This window comes from Mytilus californianus, unplaced genomic scaffold (assembly GCF_021869535.1).
Source record: "Mytilus californianus isolate M0D057914Y unplaced genomic scaffold, xbMytCali1.0.p SCAF_9, whole genome shotgun sequence".
Taxonomy (NCBI): domain Eukaryota; kingdom Metazoa; phylum Mollusca; class Bivalvia; order Mytilida; family Mytilidae; genus Mytilus; species Mytilus californianus.
This window is the reverse complement of record NW_026262745.1, coordinates 12,045,984-12,068,773: the sequence shown is the minus strand read 5'-3', so window position 1 is coordinate 12,068,773 and position 22,790 is coordinate 12,045,984. Positions and strand designations below refer to the sequence as shown.

The 22,790-nt window shown below is 32.8% G+C and overlaps 2 protein-coding genes across 2 annotated transcripts; both read right to left on the bottom strand.

The window, feature by feature from the left end:
• Positions 1–7,792: 7,792 nt before the first annotated feature.
• Positions 7,793–10,058, bottom strand: LOC127715514 (heavy metal-binding protein HIP-like). The gene is made up of 3 exons (XM_052221573.1): positions 9,752–10,058; positions 9,130–9,300; positions 7,793–8,722 (listed from the first exon to the last, which is right to left on the bottom strand). Exons 1-3 carry the CDS (start codon positions 9,942–9,944, stop codon positions 8,478–8,480), a joined length of 609 nt encoding a protein of 202 aa, XP_052077533.1. The 5' UTR covers positions 9,945–10,058; the 3' UTR covers positions 7,793–8,477.
• Positions 10,059–13,058: 3,000 nt separating this feature from the next.
• Positions 13,059–21,917, bottom strand: LOC127715513 (uncharacterized). The gene is made up of 6 exons (XM_052221572.1): positions 20,383–21,917; positions 18,923–19,136; positions 18,380–18,557; positions 17,077–17,186; positions 15,677–16,091; positions 13,059–14,016 (listed from the first exon to the last, which is right to left on the bottom strand). Exons 1-6 carry the CDS (start codon positions 20,881–20,883, stop codon positions 13,926–13,928), a joined length of 1,509 nt encoding a protein of 502 aa, XP_052077532.1. The 5' UTR covers positions 20,884–21,917; the 3' UTR covers positions 13,059–13,925.
• Positions 21,918–22,790: the final 873 nt, after the last annotated feature.

The following is a 22,790-nucleotide window of genomic DNA, read 5'->3' as shown; positions in this document are numbered from 1 at the left end:
TTATTATATAGTATGTTCGTTGTACTTGTGTTTTTGTTTTTGTTGTTGATGATATATGAATTACATCTAGTAATGCTGAAATATTAAATTTTTCTTTAAGCTTCGTGTTCTTCCTATCCACTTCGCAGGAAGTTGAAGATAAGCAAACAAGCAAAATTCTATGCCATTTGGTCTCTAGTGGAGAGTTGTCTCATTGGCAATTATACAACATCTTTTTTATTTTTATATTAACTCAGCCACATGTTCATTGTCTTTATTTATATATATATATAAGTCTAAATTGAAAACAACGTTCAAACCTATGATTGCGTTGGATAAAAACCGCAATTTGTATACATGTGCATGCAAAACAAATTTATTGTTAGAGGGGTCTAAATACAGCACAAACAACATTTTCCAAAAGACCAAAAAAGTGAAAAAGTATATTTTAACAAAACGCATTTGACTAACAGGTCGAACAATAAATGTTCTTAAACCCTGCTGACTGCCACTGGCGATTACCAAATAAACGGATCACCAGATGTAACAAAATGGACCTTAACTATTAATTTAATACCAAACAGAAAACAATAAACTTGCGGAAAAGATGGTACACCGCAAACAAAAGGTGCAAAAATTGTACACCATATTCGGATTTCGACAATTAATGTCTCTTCAGTGATGTAAGGAATCGCAACGGTATTTGGAAGGCCATATAATTTACCTCAATTTAGGATAGACTCTTGAATTTTGAAGAGTCGAAAAAGGACGAACGGATCATATAAACCCGAAGGCAAATATAAACAAGCCCAAACAAAAAATATAAACAAGTCTAAATTGAAAACAACGTTCAAACCTATGATTGCGTTGGATAAAAACCGCAATTTCTATACGTGTGCATGCAAAACAAATTTCTTGGTAGAGGGGTCTAAATACAGCACAAACAACATTTTTCAAAAGACCAAAAAAAGTGAAAAAGTATATTTTAACAAAACGCATTTGACTAGCAGGTCGAACAACGTATATTCTTAAACCCTGCTGACTGCCATTGGCGATTGCCAAATAAACAGATCACCAGATGGAACAAAATGGATCTTAACTATTTATTTAATACCAAACAGAAAATATATATATATATATATACAAGTCTAAATTGAAAACAACGTTCAAACCTATGATTGCGTTGGATAAAAACCGCAATTTTTATACGTGTGCATGCAAAACAAATTTCTTGGTACAGGGGTCTAAATACAGCACAAACAACATTTTCCAAAAGATCAAAAAAGTGAAAAAGTATATTTTTAACAAAACGCATTTGACTAGCAGGTCGAACAACGGATATTCTTAAACCCTGCTGACTGCCATTGGCGATTGCCAAATAAACAGATCACCAGATGGAACAAAATGGATCTTAACTATAGGGAAAACGGTACTATTTATTCTGCCATAGGCGACACTACTAACATTTTCTAAATTTACCACTTTTTATAATAAAAACCTGGACAAAACAGTTATGTGTGGTGTTAGTACTTTATTACTCTGTTTTAAAAATTGAAGCCAAATAGTATCATGACCAACTTCCAACGGAGCTTGTTTATGTTATCCATGCCCACCGTCATTTTGCATTAAATTTATGAAATTTTGGAAGTCTTTTCGAATAATTCTCTAGAAAATATTTCAATGGGTTTCAAAATTTATATTGTAAATATACACACTGCAGTTATTCATAGATAAATAAAAAAATATATTGTACCCTTACATCCAATCACAGCGCTCCTAGGTTGACTTCCTTCACCTGCCTTGGGTACACAAAAGACCAACCTAATGCTGGGAAAATGTAATAGTACCGTTTTCCCTATACTGTGACATAAAGATATAAAGAATTCTTATGACACCATTAATGCAATACTGGCTTATTGTGAAAACCTTGGCTATAATAAATTCTTGTATGTCCCCATTACTTAAAGAAACATGGACCATTTCATGTCCCCACCCCTATATGCTGGTTTACCTCTTTCTGTACTTCTTTCAGATAAGGCTTAATAAACTACCTGTATCCAATCATATCTTATCTTATTTAAAAAGAATAATAAACAGTACCATTCAAACAGATAAAAATGACAGTTCCATTCAATTTGTATTCAATTTATCCAAAATTTACAACATAAGCACAAATTCAAGATTTTTCATACTAATCTCCATTCCATGCTTTAGTATATGCCATATTGTGGTTCAAAATTTCAGAACTTGTTATAAAATCCATTATTCTGTCTTGGGATGATAAAAACAAAGATATTAGACACTTATAACATTAAATATGCAAAATACTCAGCTGTAAAGTTGCCTTTCTTGCCTGTATCAGTCTATGAACAAGCTTAATTATGTCCCTTGGGAGTATTCATTTCCAACAAAAGTCCTTTTAAACAGTAGAAAATGAAAAATTATATATGCTTGGTATAATTAAAGATAGAAACTACAAAATGAAGCACTATTCAAACATTTACTGCATGAATTGACAAGAATGTGATCAATTCTTTACACTGGAGAATATAAAATATACCTAAATTTAGCCTCAATTGGGCCTCTTTTTTTCTTAGATGGACAATTTTTACACTGAAAATGCTTCTATTATGACCAAATATTGCCTTACTCCATAAACAGTTCAAACTTAACCAGACAATTTCCCAATTTAATAGATTATGTCTTGAGAATTACCCAAGCGATACATTTAGGAAATTACACAGCAAAAAAGGCAAATATTTAAGTTAAAAATGTTTGTCGCGACTTGAATTCTGGTGTTTCCAATTGAATTAATCATTGCCAAAGGTGAAAACAAATACAAAAGAACTAAAGTTAGGTGCATTTTATACAATATAGTTAATATTGAAATCCTAGAATGAAGTTTTATATCAGTACCCATCAATTTGACTTATTATGATGACTCAGCACTTTTCTCAGCACAGTATTTGTCTCAGTGAAAAATTTCTATTCTTGGTGATAAAATTCATATGTATTAATCAAAAGCTTCAAAATAGTGTAATATAACTGAAGTCTGATTGATTTTGGTTTCCCTTGCTATCTTCAGTATAGGGAAAACGGTACTATTTATTCTGCCATAGGCGACACTACTAACATTTTCTAAATTTACCACTTTTTATAATAAAAACCTGGACAAAACAGTTATGTGTGGTGTTAGTACTTTATTACTCTGTTTTAAAAATTGAAGCCAAATAGTATCATGACCAACTTCCAACGGAGCTTGTTTATGTTATCCATGCCCACCGTCATTTTGCATTAAATTTATGAAATTTTGGAAGTCTTTTCGAATAATTCTCTAGAAAATATTTCAATGGGTTTCAAAATTTATATTGTAAATATACACACTGCAGTTATTCATAGATAAATAAAAAAATATATTGTACCCTTACATCCAATCACAGCGCTCCTAGGTTGACTTCCTTCACCTGCCTTGGGTACACAAAAGACCAACCTAATGCTGGGAAAATGTAATAGTACCGTTTTCCCTATAAATTTAATACCAATATATATAGATTCTACCACTGCATCGAGTGTGATACGATATTTATCCACTCGAGACAGTTAAATTTTCAAATTTAAAACGCGAGGCTCGCCGAGCGTTTTAAATATTTAAAATTTAACTGTCGAGAGTGGATAAATATCGTATTACACGAGATTTGGTGGTGGAATCTGTTTCTCTAATGATTTTCAAACAATACGCAGGCAAATTTATTCCTTCTTTTCGAATGATCTGCAAAAAGATGTGTTCTTTCTATGTGATGTCATCAGGCATGGTCGCCTTTTTTCATGCCGTCACAATAGGAAATTCAGAGGAAAGCAAGAAAATTCGACGTCATAATCGGATTTTAACCAATGAAGAACTGAGATCAAACGAACCACACGTTGATTAAATTTTTTTTATACAATGGGTGCAGAAAGGGATAAATTGACGAAGAATTAGAGAAATATATATATATCACTGTTTTATCGACTTAAGTATTGGTGCTTAATTGTTCTGTCGTTTTTCGTTTACTTAATATTAGTGCTTCTAAAAAATGGACTCTCGTCTCACATTCTGTCACAAACAAATGAGAACAGACTTGGCAAATAGCTATTGTCAATGCGGTTAATATTTGATAACGAACATGACATTACATTATTTCTCCTGAACAGGATGAGCGAAGAAAAAGACAAAGTTTTTCTTGTTTGAAACGCTCTCATGGGAATGCTTACCTTGTGATATTCCATGACGACATCTTACATAACAACTTTCGATACAATATCATTTATTGTGGTAATTTTGTAAATTTTCATTTGTACAGAATACGGCATTGTTTTATTCACATAAAAAATACTTATGTGAAGACAAAATGCTCTTTATTCAATAGAACGAAATAATTTGTAAAGGAGCAATTTTAAAAGTACTTTAAGCGTGATCTAAGTCACTTTAACATTGTTTGATTGCTTTCACCTGTGCTTTTGTTGTCTGTTATAGAAGGTATTATACATCAACTTGATGTTTATGAATTCATTGTATCCAACTGATAAAAATAAAAAGGAGAGAAGTTGAGATCTACAAAAACGTTTTATTTTAATTTTTGGTTTTAAATTCTCTTTGATTCGGTTTTCAAACTGTTTTGTTTCAAGCGCAACTAATGGGTTTTCCATGTAGACCTGGCGTACCAAATTATAAGCCTGGTAAATTTGAAATGTTTTTAGTGCGACTATAAACATCCCAGTAGTCGACGCTTCTTCAATGACACGAAATATCATTTAAACGATCATTTACTGTAAATGTTCTGCTTTGAACTGTTAAATTATGTCTACCACCATACATATATGAATTATCCGTATTTGTCACATTAGGAATGTTTGCTTTTTTAAATGTTCGTCACTTTATACTTGTCTTGGAAGTCTAACTGTTTTGATTTGAACGCCACTGATGAGTCATATATAGACACAATGCTCGTTTAAAGTCCCAAATTGATTAGTTTTTTTTTTTAAATCACTGCATGTTCATGGCAAGCCAAGAACCTCGTCATTGGCTGCCTTAAGTTATACCTCAATGAAGTGTTTTTCACCAAAGAATCTGATATTAATTGCAAGGGGTGGCGATCAGCTTCAGGAAAAATAACTGTTACCGCGATAATCGATAATAAACGTCCAGTGTCCCATTGTTGCTAGATTTGTTCACTAAGTCTTGTTCGCAATATCAGAATCTTATCACAGGAAGAAAGACTAGAAAATGATACATTGCGTAACATTTCCCATTGAATTAGTTAGAAGAAATGTTTGATATTCAGATAAAACACGAGATAACTATGTGTTTTCTGTCAGCGTTACTGCATACACCAATCTAATTAAAATATAGATCTCGGATTTCGTTATACTACGATATACTACATACGTATGTAGTATAACGTAGTATTACGAAATCCGAGATCTATATTTTAATTAGATTGTGCATACACATTCACTGCATTATTTAATTTCGAGTTAAAAGTCGTTTTACTTTTATGAACGGTGGATGTGAATTTCACGAACCTTTCAAATAAACATTGTTAAAAGATATATTTATACGTTTTTTTTAAAAAGCATAATAAAGGCCAAGTCACAAATATTAGAATATAGCAATACGAGAACATAGTAAAATGGCTTATTACACTAAGTCAAATTAACCATTTTATTGGTATGTAAATTTATATTACCCTAATACGCATTCAGTAGAGTCTGAAATGATTCATCTAGATCAATATACAAATGTTTTTAAATTAATAAAAAAAAAAACACGGACAAAACGGATGATGATGAGGATGAATGGCTGCTTATTGTCCAGCGGCAAATTAATATGCATATTCAGGACGAGAAAAATGTTAATGTAGTATGAATATTAACCCTGCTTTGTCCTAGACCGACACGCTGAGCCGGGTTTTTAACGTGCTAGTTCACAAGGTAACAGCCCCCAGGAAGACATGTCAGTACAAAACGGTTACAATCAAAAACTATAAATCACTCCTATTTCTCCACGGTTAAATCATCCTAATTTGTTTTTCATTTTCATGTAAACCTATATTGAGATAATTTGTATTTATCATACTATTACCCAGGATGCTCGGTGGCATGACAACTTCAATGCTAAAGCATAAAAAGGGCGATAACTTAAACGTTCTTCTTTATATTTACAGCAAAGACATGAATAGAACATATTCTTTCTTCAATTTCTGGACGAGTAGACGTAGCTTTGACTATTTATTTCTCCACTTTATTTCAAACACTTTGTAGCTGATTTACCCCGTATCGAACTCGAAATTTAACCCGAATAAATTTTCCTGGTAACGGTTGTTCACATTTGGCCCTTTTAAGTAATTTCCTCTCAAAAATTGAATGATGATGGATGACTGCTGAACGTCCAGCGGCAAATTAATATGCATATTCAGGACGAGAACATGTCAATGTAATATGGACATTTACCCTACTTTGTACTAGACCGACAAGCTGAGCCGGATTTTTAACGTGCTAGTTCACAAGGTAACAGTCCGCAGGAAGACATATCACCGTACCCGGACACATTTTTCTGACTCTGAGCCGACCAGTCTTTGCTTTAACTCCTTAATGCTGCGTGCTTAGCGGAGAAGCAGCAAATACCAATTTTAAAGTCTTTGGTTTGACCCGGCCGGGGTTCGAACCCACGACCTCCCGCACTAGAGGCAAACACGCTAACACGAGAACAAAATTGACACGCATGAGCAATTATATTTATTTTAACGACAAAATGAAAAGCATTATAATTTCAATTTTCATTTCTACTGATATCTTTTATAAGGACAAATTGCCGGGTGATTAAAAATATTGAAAGAAGTAAAGGTAAGCTATCGTCAGGAGTATAAGAGATGTGGAAGATACCAACTGATAAGTCGAACACAAGCTGACAACGCCTTGGAAACAAAATTAAAAACGACAAACAACAGTCTACAAAACACAACATAAAAAAACCAAAGAAACACAAGCCCCACCTAAAACCCGAGTATCACGAGTATAAGGGGTTTATTTCATCATAATATCATTGACTTTTTGATCGTGGTTATGGTGCTCTCACAATGATCTATCGTCTCTGATTTCGTCAGACGGCTGCAACCATCATTACATTGTAGAAACAGCCTCAAATTGTCTCCACTTTGCGTTCACATGTAGAATGCGAGGCATTTAAGAAGCAATTTTCATGTTTTCAAAAGAATTAGATGGACATTGCTATAAATTGAAGACAAATAAAATTAAAAAAAATGCCGGAAAAATTGGTACCATCACTGTTTGCATACTTTCATAAGATTAAAACTACGCTCTTGATTAAATGTAGATTTCTAGTGGTTCAGTTTCCGCTTGGAAAATACAACTTAGAGGCAACAGTAGTGTACCTATGGTCTAAGCCCGTACATTCGTCTAAACAAACTTTAAAAAATCCAAACGAAACGAAGCCTGGTGCGTCGACATGGTATCACGTCTCATGCTTTGCATGTATTATCCGACATGCATGCGAATCCAAAATGGAAATAAGAAACACAACAAAGAATATGAAGCAATCGGTGGTTTTTACAGATCAGACCACTTTTCTGGTATTTCAAAAGCAGAACTCAGACCGCGAAATCATGTCTCTTGTACTTTCACAAACAGAAACTTGATGTCAGTCAACTTATTCGTAATGGTTATCGTAAAACTTAGATGGTTATTGTTCTTTCACGTTGTCCCGCTGAAATCGTATAATGTAAACATGCACGTGCGAAGTAAAAAACAGAAAAACTTAGATAAATATTCATTAGTCTCATAAATTATGTAAAACAAATACACAGACATTTTTATTGAATACGCCATAATGTTTTAATTACAGAAACTTTTAAATAACTACTCAAAATAATATTGAATCCCATCGCAGACGATATTCACCTCTAAACTTAAAAAAAAAGTGAAATACAAGGGATGAGTCCGTATTCCTGTGTTACACCAATTAAATTACAAATACCATCATAAATATTTGAATCCTAAAATAAATTCTGAATCCTATGTATCATTTGCATATCCATCCATTTATATTGGATGCACAACATGCAGTAACTTGTAGCGAAAAAAAATTGAAGCTTAAAATAATTAATAAAACCAATTACTCTTTCCTCTCTCCCAAATAAGCGAACCTGCAATTTTCTGTTCCGAGACAAATGTTGCCAGTGTCAAGCAGACTCACCATTTAACAATGTTAGACAGTCAGCATTTATGCACTTACAACATACATCATGTTAATCTATATTTAATTGTAAACCAAATCCCTGTCATTTTATAGTACGACGACAAATTAAAACAAATTAGAATACCATTTTAGCAAACAATAATAAAATATTAATTATTTACACTTTACAGCTTCATCTGTACAACAGTAGAAATACATTAGTAAATGACGATAAACTGTATAAATCTTATAACGTAGGTCATTGTTAATATAATCTGTATCCGGAGAAACTACACCTAGCGTCATGATCACCACTTTCCATCATTCTTCCGCCCTTTTTGTCTCCATTTACAGCGTAAACTTGATCACCCTTTAGTAACATCACTATGGTGACAGTAGTTGCAGTACTCCTATCATCATGGTTATAAGCATCAGGGAATGCTATATCAGCTGTATTACCATTTATTTTCAATAACAGTGTCATGTACGACTTATTATATGCAACACTTACTGTAAAACAAAGGTTTCGATCATGTTGTTATTTTTTTTTTTAAATTGCGGGTTTGATTATCTTTTTTTAAATGTGTGTGCAATTATCTTTTACAATACTGTGTTGAATGAGGTCTAAGCCTTTCCCCGAACTATCCAATATACTGGACGATGAAACTTTTTCTGTGTCTCCCGACATGTGTATTCCACGTTGAACTTTGTTAATAAAGTATTTCAAATATCCACACATTAGAAAACACACACTGACAACAAGAGACTTTCCATGATCGATTTTCTTAATAAATACGTTAACTTTGTACAAATTATTTTTCCAACGAAATTTAAAAATTTAAAATTAATTATTCATTATTCCAACAAAAGAACATGGTGAAATAAATATATGTTTGTTCACTACTTATCTTACTTACCTGTGTTAAAAATATACGTTCCGCTAGATGGTGCAGTGAAAACACCAGTCAAAACATCGTAGCCATCACCAATGTTAAGATTGACTTTGTCGTAAATGATTTTCTTATTTAGAGAAAACCAATCTATTCCTCTGTCAACCGAGATATATGCATAGAATGCAACTCTCGTTGCTACAAAAGACAACATAAAACTTGTTCTGTTTAACTCTTTCATACAGTTGTACATATATTATATATTAGAAGTGAGAGTTCAACATTTCTTTGCACTCACTTTACTACTTCATGTACAAATTGCGTTGTTTAGGTTGCAAACATGAATATTTGTCAAACCGATTGAAGATACAGACTATCCTTCATGATAATATGACATAGGGAAATCTTGAATCAATTTAAAATAGGTAGGGTGAATGCCCTTTAAATTCAGATCCCTTTATTATAAACGCCAGAAGATATTCCTTTTTATAACCAAAAAAGGACAATCAATTAACGCTTAGCTGTAAAAAATTGATATGCATGTACTACTAAGGGCCTATTTGTAAAAGCATTTAACAATGCAGGACAAAAATCAAAAATTTTCATATTCATGTATCATGATTAAATAATTATGCTTATTCATAATTACCGTTAAGTTCCTCCCGGAGTCGTTGGTTTTCAGCTTTCAAATCTTCAACCTCTGCTTTTAAGTCAGCCATCAACTGCTTCAGCTCATCAATGTTAGATTTTGCCTCATTGAATACCGGGAAGTATTCTAGAACGGACTGTTCAGGAGTTGCATAGGCAAGTGATAACAATGCAAAAGCAAAAGACACCTTCATGATATTTTTCTATGTGAAGCTAAAAAAGTAAATCCATTTTATTTTAATCCTTAACTATTTACATTGGTATATTTAAATCTCAAAATATTGACGTACTTAAATATCGCATTGAATCTATATGAATATTTTGTGTAGCTTTATATTGATCAAGACGTGATTGGTAAATTAAACTACCAGTATAACATGTTTATTTTAACTATGTGTTCTTCTTTAACCTAGTTTTAAATGTACATTTATATTTTACTTTCAAAGACATAAAAGGCCTGTTCATGAGTGACTCTGTTTTCAAAAACATTAAAAGACCTTTTCATGAGTGACTTCATTTTCAAAGACATTAAAAAGCTCCTCATTAAATGAGTTATAAGTTCAGTCCATGTCAAATCGAAAACAAAGATACCAGAATTTCTTTTCAATCAAATCACTAAGAGATATGAAATGAAATATTTTTACAGTTGCGATCACCATTTTCTACCGATTAAAACATTATTAGAAATTCACGAGAGAGATTACATTGTAATATTCATAGCTATTGTATTATAATTTGTTTGCACACAAATGAATTTAGTTATAAAAAACGAAACCAATAAGATAGCAAGACCACCCCTCCCCAAGGTTGACCAAATGATTTGAACACGCGATATGTAATGCATGGCCGTTTGTTTTGATGTGCGACATTTAGCAACCTTAGGAGATTACCATGTAATATGCAAGAAAATGACCTCACAAGGGATCTGTAGGCGTTCTTTAGCATCGGAAATATTTCTGCTCTACCAAACATACTATTTGTTTTCAGTATTACCGAATTTCCAACACTTTCCCGGTTGACCATACTTTACTTAATTTTCGCTTATTTTTTCCGACTAGAATAATCGACCAGAATAATCATGTTAAATCTTCAAATGATTTATGAAGAGCGCTACATGTGGACCATGATCTGCTTACCCTTCATGAGCACCCGAGGTCATCCCCGGTTTTGGTGGGGTTCGTATTGCCCAGTCTTTAATTTTCTGTGCTGTGTTTTGTATACTGTTTTTTTTTGTCTTTTGATTTTTTTTCTAGCCATGGCATTGTCAGTTTGTTTTCGACTAATGAGTTTGATTGTTCCTTTACTATCTCTCGCCTCTCTTTCATATGGTTACTGCAACCATAAATTAATATGAGTTTACTTAGTGAAATGATCAGTACTCATTTCAGGGATTAACATTAGTGTTTTGAAAATTTCTAGAGTAAAGGAAGAGAGAAAATATCAAGTGGACAACAAAAACATCAAAAGTCTAATTAAGACAACACCATTGCCAAACAAAAAGGAAGAAAAGTCATACAACAATAATTAAAACATTAAACAGAAAAACTAGATTCAACCACATAAACCCAGTACAAAAAAATGACCTAACGGTTTAAAAATGTTAAAGGCCTTTTGGGTCTTTCTCTTTTCTTATTTTGTTGACCATTCTTTTTACCTTGTGAATATCTGATAAGGTTTTTTGAATATTTATGTTATATTTGCTGCTTGATGATAAACAGATGTCTACAAATGTATGAATTAAACCAAACAAGAGGCACACATGTATCGCACACCTTGTAAAACAATCGAAAGTTTGCTAATAAGAACTTTTATATGCACATTTTATAATTACTCTTGTGATGCTGATCATGTCTTAATTTACATGTTTAACCTATTTCCTATAGTTTTATTTACTAGATAACAGCCAAATTGCAAAAAAAAAAAAAAAAAAAAAAAAAAAAAAAAAAATCTACATTTCAGGGATTATAACTCCAAAAAGGGTTGTGAAACTTTTCGAATAGATAGATATTGTCATGCTGATTATTTTTGCATTTTGCATTTTACACTTTTAACTTAGCTCCTGTAGTTATCAAGATACAACAAAACAATTATATTTCAGGGACAATAACTCTTATGGGAACAGGGCGACACTTTTAACATACATGTTTCCTATGATTTTTACGGTAATAGCCAACAACTGCTAAGAATTGGGAAAAAAATCGATATTTCAGGGGCAATTACTCAAATCCAGTAGTGCGATTTTTCTGCAAATTTCAGGGTGGATATATCATGCCATACTGATCCTATTTGCAATTTAATCTTTTAAACTAGCTCCTATAGTATTTGAAATAATGGCAAGGGAATGTCAGAAAAGTTGAAAATCAATATTGCCGGGCACTAACTCTAAAATAGGTAGGCATATGTTTTTCATGATTGATTGACCTGGATGTAAGATGAATATTGTTTTTTTGTTTTGTTTTAATGCATTCGTTATGGATCAAAATACACTAATTTCCACCAAAATTCCGATACTGACTATTAATGCAGAATTTAGAAACAGGTACAGGGGAAAGTTTTCAAAACTTTTCTTATACAAATCGACAAAGAGCAAAATTGATTAATGTGTATGTCAGATCAGAACAGTTAACCTTAAGAGGTTAAACCTAAGTATTGATACCAAAATTTAACCAAATTAAGAAAAGTATAAGATGATTTAGAAGGTACGTCATATCCTAGTTTTAAATAATACATCACCCCGAAAAAAATTAAAACTTGACCAATTTGTCTTGTCCTAGGTTTGTTACAACTAAAATATATATTTAACAGTGACAATTTTGCCTAAAATTTCAATGCCAAATACTCCAAATGTTCCATATTAATCACATATCAGAAGGTCATCTTTTCAAAAAAAGCCTTGTCCTATTACAAGCTCTTTAGAAAATATCTCAGCTGAAAGGTGCAATTGACCACGATGTATAATGTTTCCCACATTTGGGGCGTAATAGATGCCAAACTGTTATTGAAACGGTGACGTCAACTAATTGATTCAAATGTTTGACGTTCATTTAATAAATCCGTGATATCACTAAAATGGAACACGATTTCATGGATTTAGTGCGTCCGAAGCTTTTGCATTTCCCTTCATCAGAAACTCTAAAAACCAAAACATTGAAAAGCAAGCGATTTATAAACATATAGAAACGTTAGATGTATGACTAAAAATACGAACAATTTAAACTGAAATATTGTAATGTTCCGGTGTTTTCGAGTCAGGAATCACGGCGATACGTATATATGTGGGCCTCCGGTGAAGGAAGAAAAATCAAAAATTATAATGGAAGTTCATAAATTTTATGATTTGCTGCTACTGTAAAACTCAATAATAACAAGAACAGTGGTTCATAAAACATACGACATATAAAATAAAATACATTTATATATATATTACAGCTAGGAACATTACTTGCACCAAGTTTAACCAAACAATTCTGCAGACATTAGGAGCCGACAATCTACTCGAGATACTGCATACTAATACTAGTACTCTACATATTTGATGCAAAAGAATCTCCTTGGTGCACTGCATTCAAATACTCGGCATACTCAGTGCATAGTCAACGATTTACCCAAGCAACCAGTACTTCAGCATTTTGATATGAAGACTTGGTTAAATTATCCAGTCTATTAAATATTTTCATCAAGCACTTGTACTTGTTGCAGCAAATCATAATAGTTTAAAATTTACTGCTTATCGTGGTGAGGTTCTTGGAGAGAATCTCCCAGTTGGAAAATGCGTTCTGTTCTAATATTTATACAAAAGCGTCGTTTACTGGTGACGTAATACGCAAGTTCTTCATAAACAAGAACAGGAACACATAATGTTACATTTGGTGCGTTACTATGAGAGTAAATGTAATCAAATACAAAAATGAACAATCAAACTTGTGAATAAATTCAATACGTAGATTTAACGAAGTCATTTAATAATATTAGGTCCAGGTAAGCTATTCCTTCTGTAAAATACGGAACAGACCGCAACAACAGACATCTGCCTTTATCAAGTGAGGAACGAAGACCACAGTGAAAAATATAAACACAACTAGGTAATTAACACAAGTTAATACCAAAGTAACAATATAAACTGTCAAATCAAAGGGGAGTAACAATGTTATAACATGTCATTGTAATTTCTTGTTTTATAATTTCACGGTCTTTTCGTTCACTTTAACCATATCAAAGTCTTGATACGTGCTATTGCTATGCATACCAATGTTTCGTCTTCTGATTCTGAAATAGAAGGAATGTTTCGAAATGAATTGTCTTTCTTTTCAATTTTTCTTTTCTTCTTATATGGTGAGTTAGATATTTTCCATACATAACTACAAATAAAGATACGTAGGATAAATATCTGGTGAAGAGTGGTTAGAGGAAATGTTACGAAATTATCCTCATTTTTATATAAATTGCTACTTGTCCACTACACAGATTATGGTTATGAATCTAAGTGGTTGAAATTTATAAAGAATATTTTAGATTGTTGTGGTATGTCAAATATTTGGCAGAACCAAACTGATTTTTCGTCAATATGGATTATAAAATGTGTTGAGCAGAAACTTAAAAATAAATTTATACAGTTTTGGTATTCAGAAATGTGCAAATTGTTTTGGCTTTTAACTAGCTGTCAGTAACTGCGAGTACTCTCAAATCGTACTTTCTTGTTTATTTGACCTGTTGATACTAATTGTATTGCTTTTTTGTTATTTAATGTTATTCAGGGTTATATCTGGTCTATATACCAGCTTTTATAAGTGTTTGGTATAACTATAAATTTTCACTTCGTACTATGAACTTCAAAATTATTCATTTGGTAATAATATTTCCTTTCTCGATTGGTACTGTACACGAACACCTGACAACAAAATTATTTTCATTTACCTGTGTTTATAGTTATTGCAAATGGATGGTATTTATGTTCGAGCATATTGTTTTTCTTTAATTGTTTAACATTTCTTACCGATATAACATGTTACTTTTTTGAATATTCTTCCCTTAGTTTATTTATTTTGTATTAACATTGTGTCATAGGTCAAATTTATTTGTTCAGTGTATGTTCAATGGTGTTAATATGTCTTTTGATTGAGTTAAGCTATTTCAGTTGATATTTTATAGTGTGTCTTTCTATGTTGTGATGTTACACTAATGTTTCAGAAAAAGGGTGAAGGTTTGGTACCATTAAAACGTTTAAACCCGCTGCATTTGTTTGCACCTGTCCTAAGTCAGGAATCTGATTTTCAGTAGTTGTCGTTTGTTGATGTGGTTCATAAGTGTTTCTCGTTTCTCGTTTTTTATATAGATTAGACCGTTGGTTTTCCCGTTTGAATGGTTTTACACTAGTAATTTTTTGGGGCCTTTTATAGCTTACGGTTCGGTGTGAGCCAAGGCTCCGTGTTGAAGACCGTACTGTGACCTATAGTGGTTTACTTTTATAAATTTTTACTTGGATGGAGAGTTGTCTCATTGGCACTCATACCACATCTTCTTATATCTAAGTCTCCTAAAGCATTGTGCTAAACAATGTTCAAAACTAATATCTGTTTAAAAAAGTGTATCTAAGATTTATCCCCATATCATATTTACATCCATTGTAAATTTAAAAGTGGTAGTCACCGATTGCCAGTCGAGACCGTTGGAAATGGCAAAATTTGCCAAGAGGCAAAATAGTGTGTCCTCTCTGTAATTCGATGGCCATCGGTGACGAATACCACTAAACTATGTCATGTAGCTATATCAATACTGCTACAAAAATCTGCTTTCCCCATTTTGTGTCTTGAAAATGTAAACATTTATTTGTTTGAACGACTATATTCTTCAAACAATGTAATCGTAATCATATTAAATAAACTGTAAATTTATTAAGAACGTCTTAATTTTCATGACTTATACTTACACATTACACAGGTTGTTTCGTTGGTATAGAACAAAAGCAACTAGAGCACCTATGACAATGAAAGATAAAATAATCCCCAGAATTGCTCCAATTGATAATCCACTTGTCGTCGACTCTTGATTGTTGATTAATGGTAGTGTGACAAGATCATGTGATGTATCACAGTATGCATATTTCAGATATTCATCAACCTGACATTGTGTTTGTACGTCACAATCGGTTCTTGATCTTGCTGAATCGACAATACCGCCTTCTATCCAACCACAAAGACAGCTCTGACTTCCCAAATCTCTTGCGAGAAGGAGACTATCTTTGCTCGCTAGTTTCTTACCACTGTTTTTACATCCGGCCACTGCATCGGCATATGTGAAATCTTGCATAATTTGATCAGAATAAATGACGTCAATAACTTTAACTAAAAAAAATTGTACAAGAGATCATTCAGGTAAGCATACGCTATAGTAATGCAATATAGGAATCAATAGGGATAACAAGAAGTCACCTCCTTTACTCTTTAGCTTTATCGGTACTTATCAACCATCATGCTTTCAGTTTTACGAAGAATCTATTTTTAAAAATCTTTTCAGTGAAACAACATAGCAAATCTTAAACCAACTCTATATATATAATGAAATATATAATATATCAAAGGTTGCTGATAAAATTGTTCTTTTATTTTTGATTAGGAGCAAAATAATGCAAAGAGTCACCTAAGAGACTTAGAACTTCATTTTGATTTTTTGATGCTCAAATTGTAAAATTGCTAAGCAAAACCTTCACAAGAGCCAGAAAAACCACGTAATTTGATATGATTGAGTGTAAACAACATAACCTACGGGCATATTAAGGTTAGATATGGTCGAAAAGTGGCCATTGCTAACATAAGGCTGCGATCAAACAGGATGTTACAGTAGTTTAATGATGCAACTTCAACTGTTCTTTATTTTGTCATAAAATTGAACAGGCGTTGCCGCTTTTCAACGTGAATTTTAATCATGACACTTGGTGGGGTTTGTGTTGCTCAGTCATTAGTTTTCTATGTTGTGTTTCGTGTACTATTGTTTGTCTGTTGGTCTTTTTCTTTTTTAGCCATGGCGTTATCAGTTAATTTTCGACTTATAAGTTTGAATGTCCCTTTGGTATATTTCGCCTCTCTTTTATAACCTTATTTTTGATATGATCCGGCACTTATCCATGAAAATCAAGAGAAGTTTACCGATTTTCAAATCTCATAAATCTAATTTTCAAATAAAGGTAAAGTACAAAAAACACAGGGTTTTCGAATTGCATGAACTCGATCCGTTGACAATGTTAGCGTCTTCTGCAATGCATGGACTCGAATATAACACGGGTTAAAATGTTATTCAGCTATGTAAAACCAACTTTATTTTAAAACTCACCACAGAACAAACCATTATACGTTGAGATGGTACCTGGAGGGCAATCTTGACAATGACCATTCTGGTAAAAACTATTACCGCTACAGCATATGTCACCTACCGTCTGTCCCCTAAAAGAACAACAATATTTTCATAATTTTCTCATAAATTATAATGAAATAGCTGACTTTTCATGAGATCTGAAATTTTGTAAAATGTCATTGTGGTCGTCCTTATTGTTTTAGATAAGGCCTTGACAAAATTTAAATATCAAAATGCCAACAGCAATAATGAAATTTTACATGGAAAATTTTGAGTTTCCAAATCATAAGGGTTTAGAATCTTCACTTGCAACGTAATTGCATTAATATTTTTTTATGAACATAGCAATTGTCTATGAAAATATTACAAATAAATTGAAAGTTAAGACATATTTTTGTTTCCTCAAAACTTCATCACATACATCTTAAATAAGTCCTTTTGACAGGAAGCAATTTTTGTATATTTCCGATTAGTATCATGGTTTGAATACAATAATTCCAACCCTATGATACGATAATATATTTCTATAAAGAGACATTTACATTGATAATTATCATATGAATTTTGTTAGCGGTTTGCTGACCTTTTTGGCACAAATTTTGGATTTTTGACTTTCGATGCTCTTTACTTTTGATTTAAATTTTGCATTCGCATTGTTTTGATTCAAGCGCCATTGATGATTCTGATGTAGACGAAACGTGTATCTGACGTAGCCTGGTATCTTGGATGAGTGCTTACAACCACGTGTATTAGATCGATGATTGTGGTTAATACGGTCCTTTTCTGACATTGCACTGTTCATAAAATATCAATATCATTCAAAAATGATAAGGTTTTCTACTCTACTTCGTTATACATTTGGCATTTCAACTGTATAAATGGGTTTCACTGAAGTCACGAAACGCGCATTTAGCTTTTACATTTTAGCCTGAGCTGATTTGTGCAAGTGTTTTTTTTTGCAACACTTTATGGTGTTCTATCATCTTACAATTGGCAATTATTTTTTCAATGAGTGTATTGTACAATTAATGGCGCTCAATACTAGTATTTAGTAAAATGGGAAAATAAATAAAGTTAAATCAAAAATAACTTTTGTCACTCATATGATACGTGACACATTTATATTTGTGTATTTGATTGTCACCAATGTGATATGTGGCACACGTTTATGTATGTATATAAATTGCATAGATGCACGAGAAGTTAATTATAAAATGAAGAAGTATTGTTGGAAGTACGTAGTTGATTCATGATGAGAAACTGTTATTAGTTAATGTCTTACGTGTTTCTCTTTGTTCTCCGTTCATATGGGTCAATAAAGCAATATTTTAGTCCAACTTTGATTGGGACTCTAGTCGAAGGTGTTGAAAGTTTGGACTTTTCAAATCCGGAAACTCTAATATCTAGTTGACCGTATATTGATGGCTTGATTTTATCAGGATCGATGACACTATCAGTACCTAAATAAAATCAAAATTAAGGCAATAGAATTTGTCAATATTACTGAGATTTTCTATGTGTTCTGCTTGATCCCTATTGAATCTTGAGTCTTTATACTGCATTGTAGGGAAAATTTAACCTGTCGACACACCCGAAACTGCTTCATTGTACTGTAACATGTAGTACGAATGGAATTCATACGTGTTCATAGGAAATCTTTTCTTGGTTTGTATATTCAAAATGATTTTCGAGTTTTGAACATCGGTAAACTAACATCTACAGTTGCCCCGTAGTAAACTAGCATTTCGATTCTAAATATTTATATTACAACAGCTGGCTGTTGGTTTGGTCTTTTACTCTATTATAGTTGTTTTTTCATTATTACCTAGTGTGTGAATGCATATCTGTGGCATCAAATTCCCTCCATCAGTATCGCAGACACGGTATGGATTTTCAATACGTTCTTGACGGCAGGTAAGGTCTTTGCCTAGAGAGTATGACATTCGCATAGGAATAGATGGTGTTATGATATACTCAGTTCCGTCTTTGTAATCATATAATCTGTTTCCGGTATTACTTGGAGTAACAATCACTTCTACCTATGCACAGAAATGATAATATATTAAGTCGTCTGTAAAAATATAAAAAAATCAGATCAAATATTTTCTATTATTCCAAGCTTCCAAGAAAAAAAGTTTTTATGAAAATATGAAAAGCGAAATATTTCAATAAAAAAGTCGTTATAAAATGAAAAGGAATTACATCATTTTTATGATAAAAAAATGAAATCAAAATTATCAAGTGGTACATTACTTAGTCTAGTATTGAAAGATCTTTTTAGATGAAAACAAGTAAAATCAATCGATTATGCAAACATAAAATAAGTCTCAAAATTATACATAGAAGATCGCGATACAGATATACTAGTAAAAAAAGAAACGTTTACTTACACAAATTTCATGTCATATAATGTATAAAATGTCAACTTATATTTTATAACAATGAACACATCGTTCAAAAATCAACCTCTATGAAGATAAAGACACAATTGAAGCCGGGAAACTCTGTGACGTCGTTTCAGTATTGCTCCATTCAACGGACGTCGTGCCCGTAGGCCACACTGACGAAGACGATTTCGGATAGTTTTGTCTGAAATTCTGTTGTTTGATCTTCCGGGTACACGCCTGGCTGTAGTTGCTGCAGTCACAAAGCAATTGCGCAGTTGCATCTGACCAATTTGCCTGTTCTGATGTAACGTCGTTGGTCGAGGTCTTCTCTTCCGGAACGAGGGCGACCAGATTGGGTGCCTGTGTGCACCAAACGAACCACAAATCTATAAATTAATTTGGTTTTCAACTGCATTTTGTGACATTCCTGCTTGCAACATCCCAATGGTTCTTTCCCTCTCATCTTGACGAAAATGGGGCAGGGTGTTGACTTACGTGTAGATTTTTATCGTTTTCAAATTAACCTTTTGTTAACTGATTTAAACGACACAATTTGTGACCTTCATAACAATTCAAACACACCGGGATGACGCTTTATTTAGAAAGTAGTAAATAAAACCGTCAATTTCTGAAAACGACGTTAAAACATTCTAAAACATATTCAAACGACCAAAATCGATAAGAATACAACATCACTTTTAAATGTTCAGACACAAGATAATTAAATTATGCACGAAGTTTTCAAAAACTAATAAAAACTGATATAACGTTTCTTTTTTTACTAGTATATATAACCCTGTTTGTTTTTACAAAGATATTTTTATTCTATATTTACTATTTGAAGAATATAAAAGTAAAAGAATGAAATGTATTTTTAACTGTACATATTTTTGGTTACCTGATTCGAGAAACTGTTGTGAACTGGCAAGTACATTTCAAATCCGTCAATATAAATCACAAAGCTCTTATGGGCGTCCGGTATCCATCCTCTGTCAATAAGCCATTTTGAGTTCGGAATTTGAAATTGAACAGTTTCACCTTTGTATATTTTTGATAAATCTATCCAGTTTCGATTTGTTTCATTAAATGAGTTTGGTTGAGTGGGCAGATCTACATATTTTAAAATTGGATTGCAGCTTACGTCTTTCAAGGATAATAACCTATCAACATTTGTAGAAATACCTTGACAGTCATTTGGTTGTCTTCCCATTTTGTATTCTAGGATGTCACAAAGCATATACACGTTAGCAAATTGTACAATGCTCGTTGATATGTAAGATGCAGCTGCAAATGATTCTATTTCGAAAATTGTTAAATTACTAGGAAACCTTGCACGTGTTCCTGAACCAAGTATTGATGAGCTTTGTATTTGTGTAAGTGATCTCATCAACGAAGCCATCTTCTCCAGTAGATTTTCCTGAAAATCAAAGATTTCTTCTAATGACACCACAAGCTTTATAGCTTCTGCTTTTGCATCTGGACAAGCATTTGTAGCCCATATTGTTGTTTTAAACGCCGCTGATGCCACACCACTTGTTTCTTCAATTGATGAACAAAGGTCATCGATAAAACCTTCCCAATAGCTACTCAAAACAGTCAACTCGTACTTTTCAAGCTTTCCAGAGTAATTTTCATAATGTATAAAAAAATTAGATTGCAGTTGGAAAACATTTCGTCAGATATTGATTCTGGTGTGATTCTGTCTATGATATTCTTGATTGTCTGAAGTAAGGGTGCGTTTTGGTTTATTTTTTTGCTGATTTCAGCAGACTGTTTTTGAAGCTTTATCAAATAACCTGTTTTAGCAACGGATTTAGCAACAATTGCAGCAGCTTGTGCTACTTCACCGGTAGCTTCCAAAACATCAACTGTATTACCACTATTAAAAATCCATTTAAGGGGATTTGATGCTTCTGCAGCACGTGCTGCTAATTTTACTCCTGCTTCAACTAAATCTCCTGCGGCGGCTGAAGTAAAAGCAAGCAGAAGAACCCCAACTGACGACTTTAGTTTTGTTTTTGCTTTTTCGTGAATATTGTTGTATGAATCAATATCAGATTTTATACTATCTATATCTGCTGTTAATTTTTTACTTTCAAACTGAGCTATGCTTTTGAAATAAGTTCCTAGTTGTTGAAAGCGATCTTGAATTTCGTTTTTTATTTGAACAGCAGCAACCTGCAGGTCAAGTGACATTTCCTGGCTAAGTTCTTTTATTTGTGAGATTCGCATGTTCTTTATGTATTCTTTATAGTCAATGGATGTTACCAAGACCTTTCTTTTTGAAGTATATCCAGAGACCCCTGTTCCATACGTAAGAACAAATGCCCTTAATTGGTCTAATGTTTTAGCGAATGCACACAGAAGCCAATCAAATGATGGATATTCGGCCATAAAGTTGCATTTAACAGCAGAACTTTTAGGAAGTATTTTCAGAAGGTTGTTAGTCTTGATCAATTGTTTGGATCTGAACTCATCATAAATCGTAGTTAGAATTTCTGTTGTTATTTTTGTTATTTCACTTTTTTGTATCTTAGAATTTTGATGCATATTTTTAGGTGCTCTTTGGAATAAGGTAAAAATTGAAAACTTTGCAGCTTTAATTTCCAGTGAAGATTCATTCCAATCTGCCTCTGTCACCAAACCACACAGATTATCTATAGAATCTGCCAATTCAAAAAAGGGAATCAGTTGACAATATGGGTCGTCACGGTTGATTAAACAACACTCTGAAACTTCAGAAATTAGATGTTCAGAAACAGTCTTTCTGAACGGTTTAGTCCATGAACATAAATTAGATCGTGTTAACAGATGATTTTCAAATTCGGCAGCATATATCCACTGAGCTACTGGTATTTTTGAAATCAAATCAACAGGGCCGCAATTTAACTTTAATAAAACTGGATCAAGGTACCAGGCCAAAAGCAGAGCTGAATACATATATGAATTGTTGTCATGTTCACTGTCTAGGACACTGCTGAGTCTCTGTAAATCGTATTTCACATATTGTCCTATTTTATATAAACGTAAGTACACACAACCAACAGTCGAAGTATCTAAATAACTGCATTCTGCTTCTGTAGTGTTAATGCGAGCTTCGTTATCATTCATGTTATCAAATATATGATTCCCTGCTTTGAATAATTGATCATTATATAGGTTTTCAAACATGTCGAAATCGGGACCTGATGCTTTAGCAGGTAAAGCAAGTGTGATGCAAAGTTTTCTTAATTCAATATGCGTTGATTCATTAACAAAGAATGTCGCAGTGGCACTTTTCAAACACACACTTTGCAAAATCACTAA

Bases quoted from the DNA above. Each gene is read 5' to 3' on its own strand.
- LOC127715513 (XM_052221572.1), bottom strand. From the start codon at position 20,883: ATGGCTTCGTTGATGAGATCACTTACACAAATACAAAGCTCATCAATA. The intron at 18,558-18,922 runs GTAATAATGAAA...GATTTTATTTAG, and splicing joins GATATGCATTCACACACTAG to GTACTGATAGTGTCATCGAT. The intron at 14,017-15,676 runs GTAAGTATAAGT...CTTCTATTTCAG, and splicing joins CGAAACAACCTGTGTAATGT to AATCAGAAGACGAAACATTG.
- LOC127715514 (XM_052221573.1), bottom strand. From the start codon at position 9,944: ATGAAGGTGTCTTTTGCTTTTGCATTGTTATCACTTGCCTATGCAACT. The intron at 9,301-9,751 runs GTAATTATGAAT...TGTCTTTTGTAG, and splicing joins ACTCCGGGAGGAACTTAACG to CAACGAGAGTTGCATTCTAT. The intron at 8,723-9,129 runs GTAAGTAAGATA...TTTGTTTTACAG, and splicing joins AACGTATATTTTTAACACAG to TAAGTGTTGCATATAATAAG.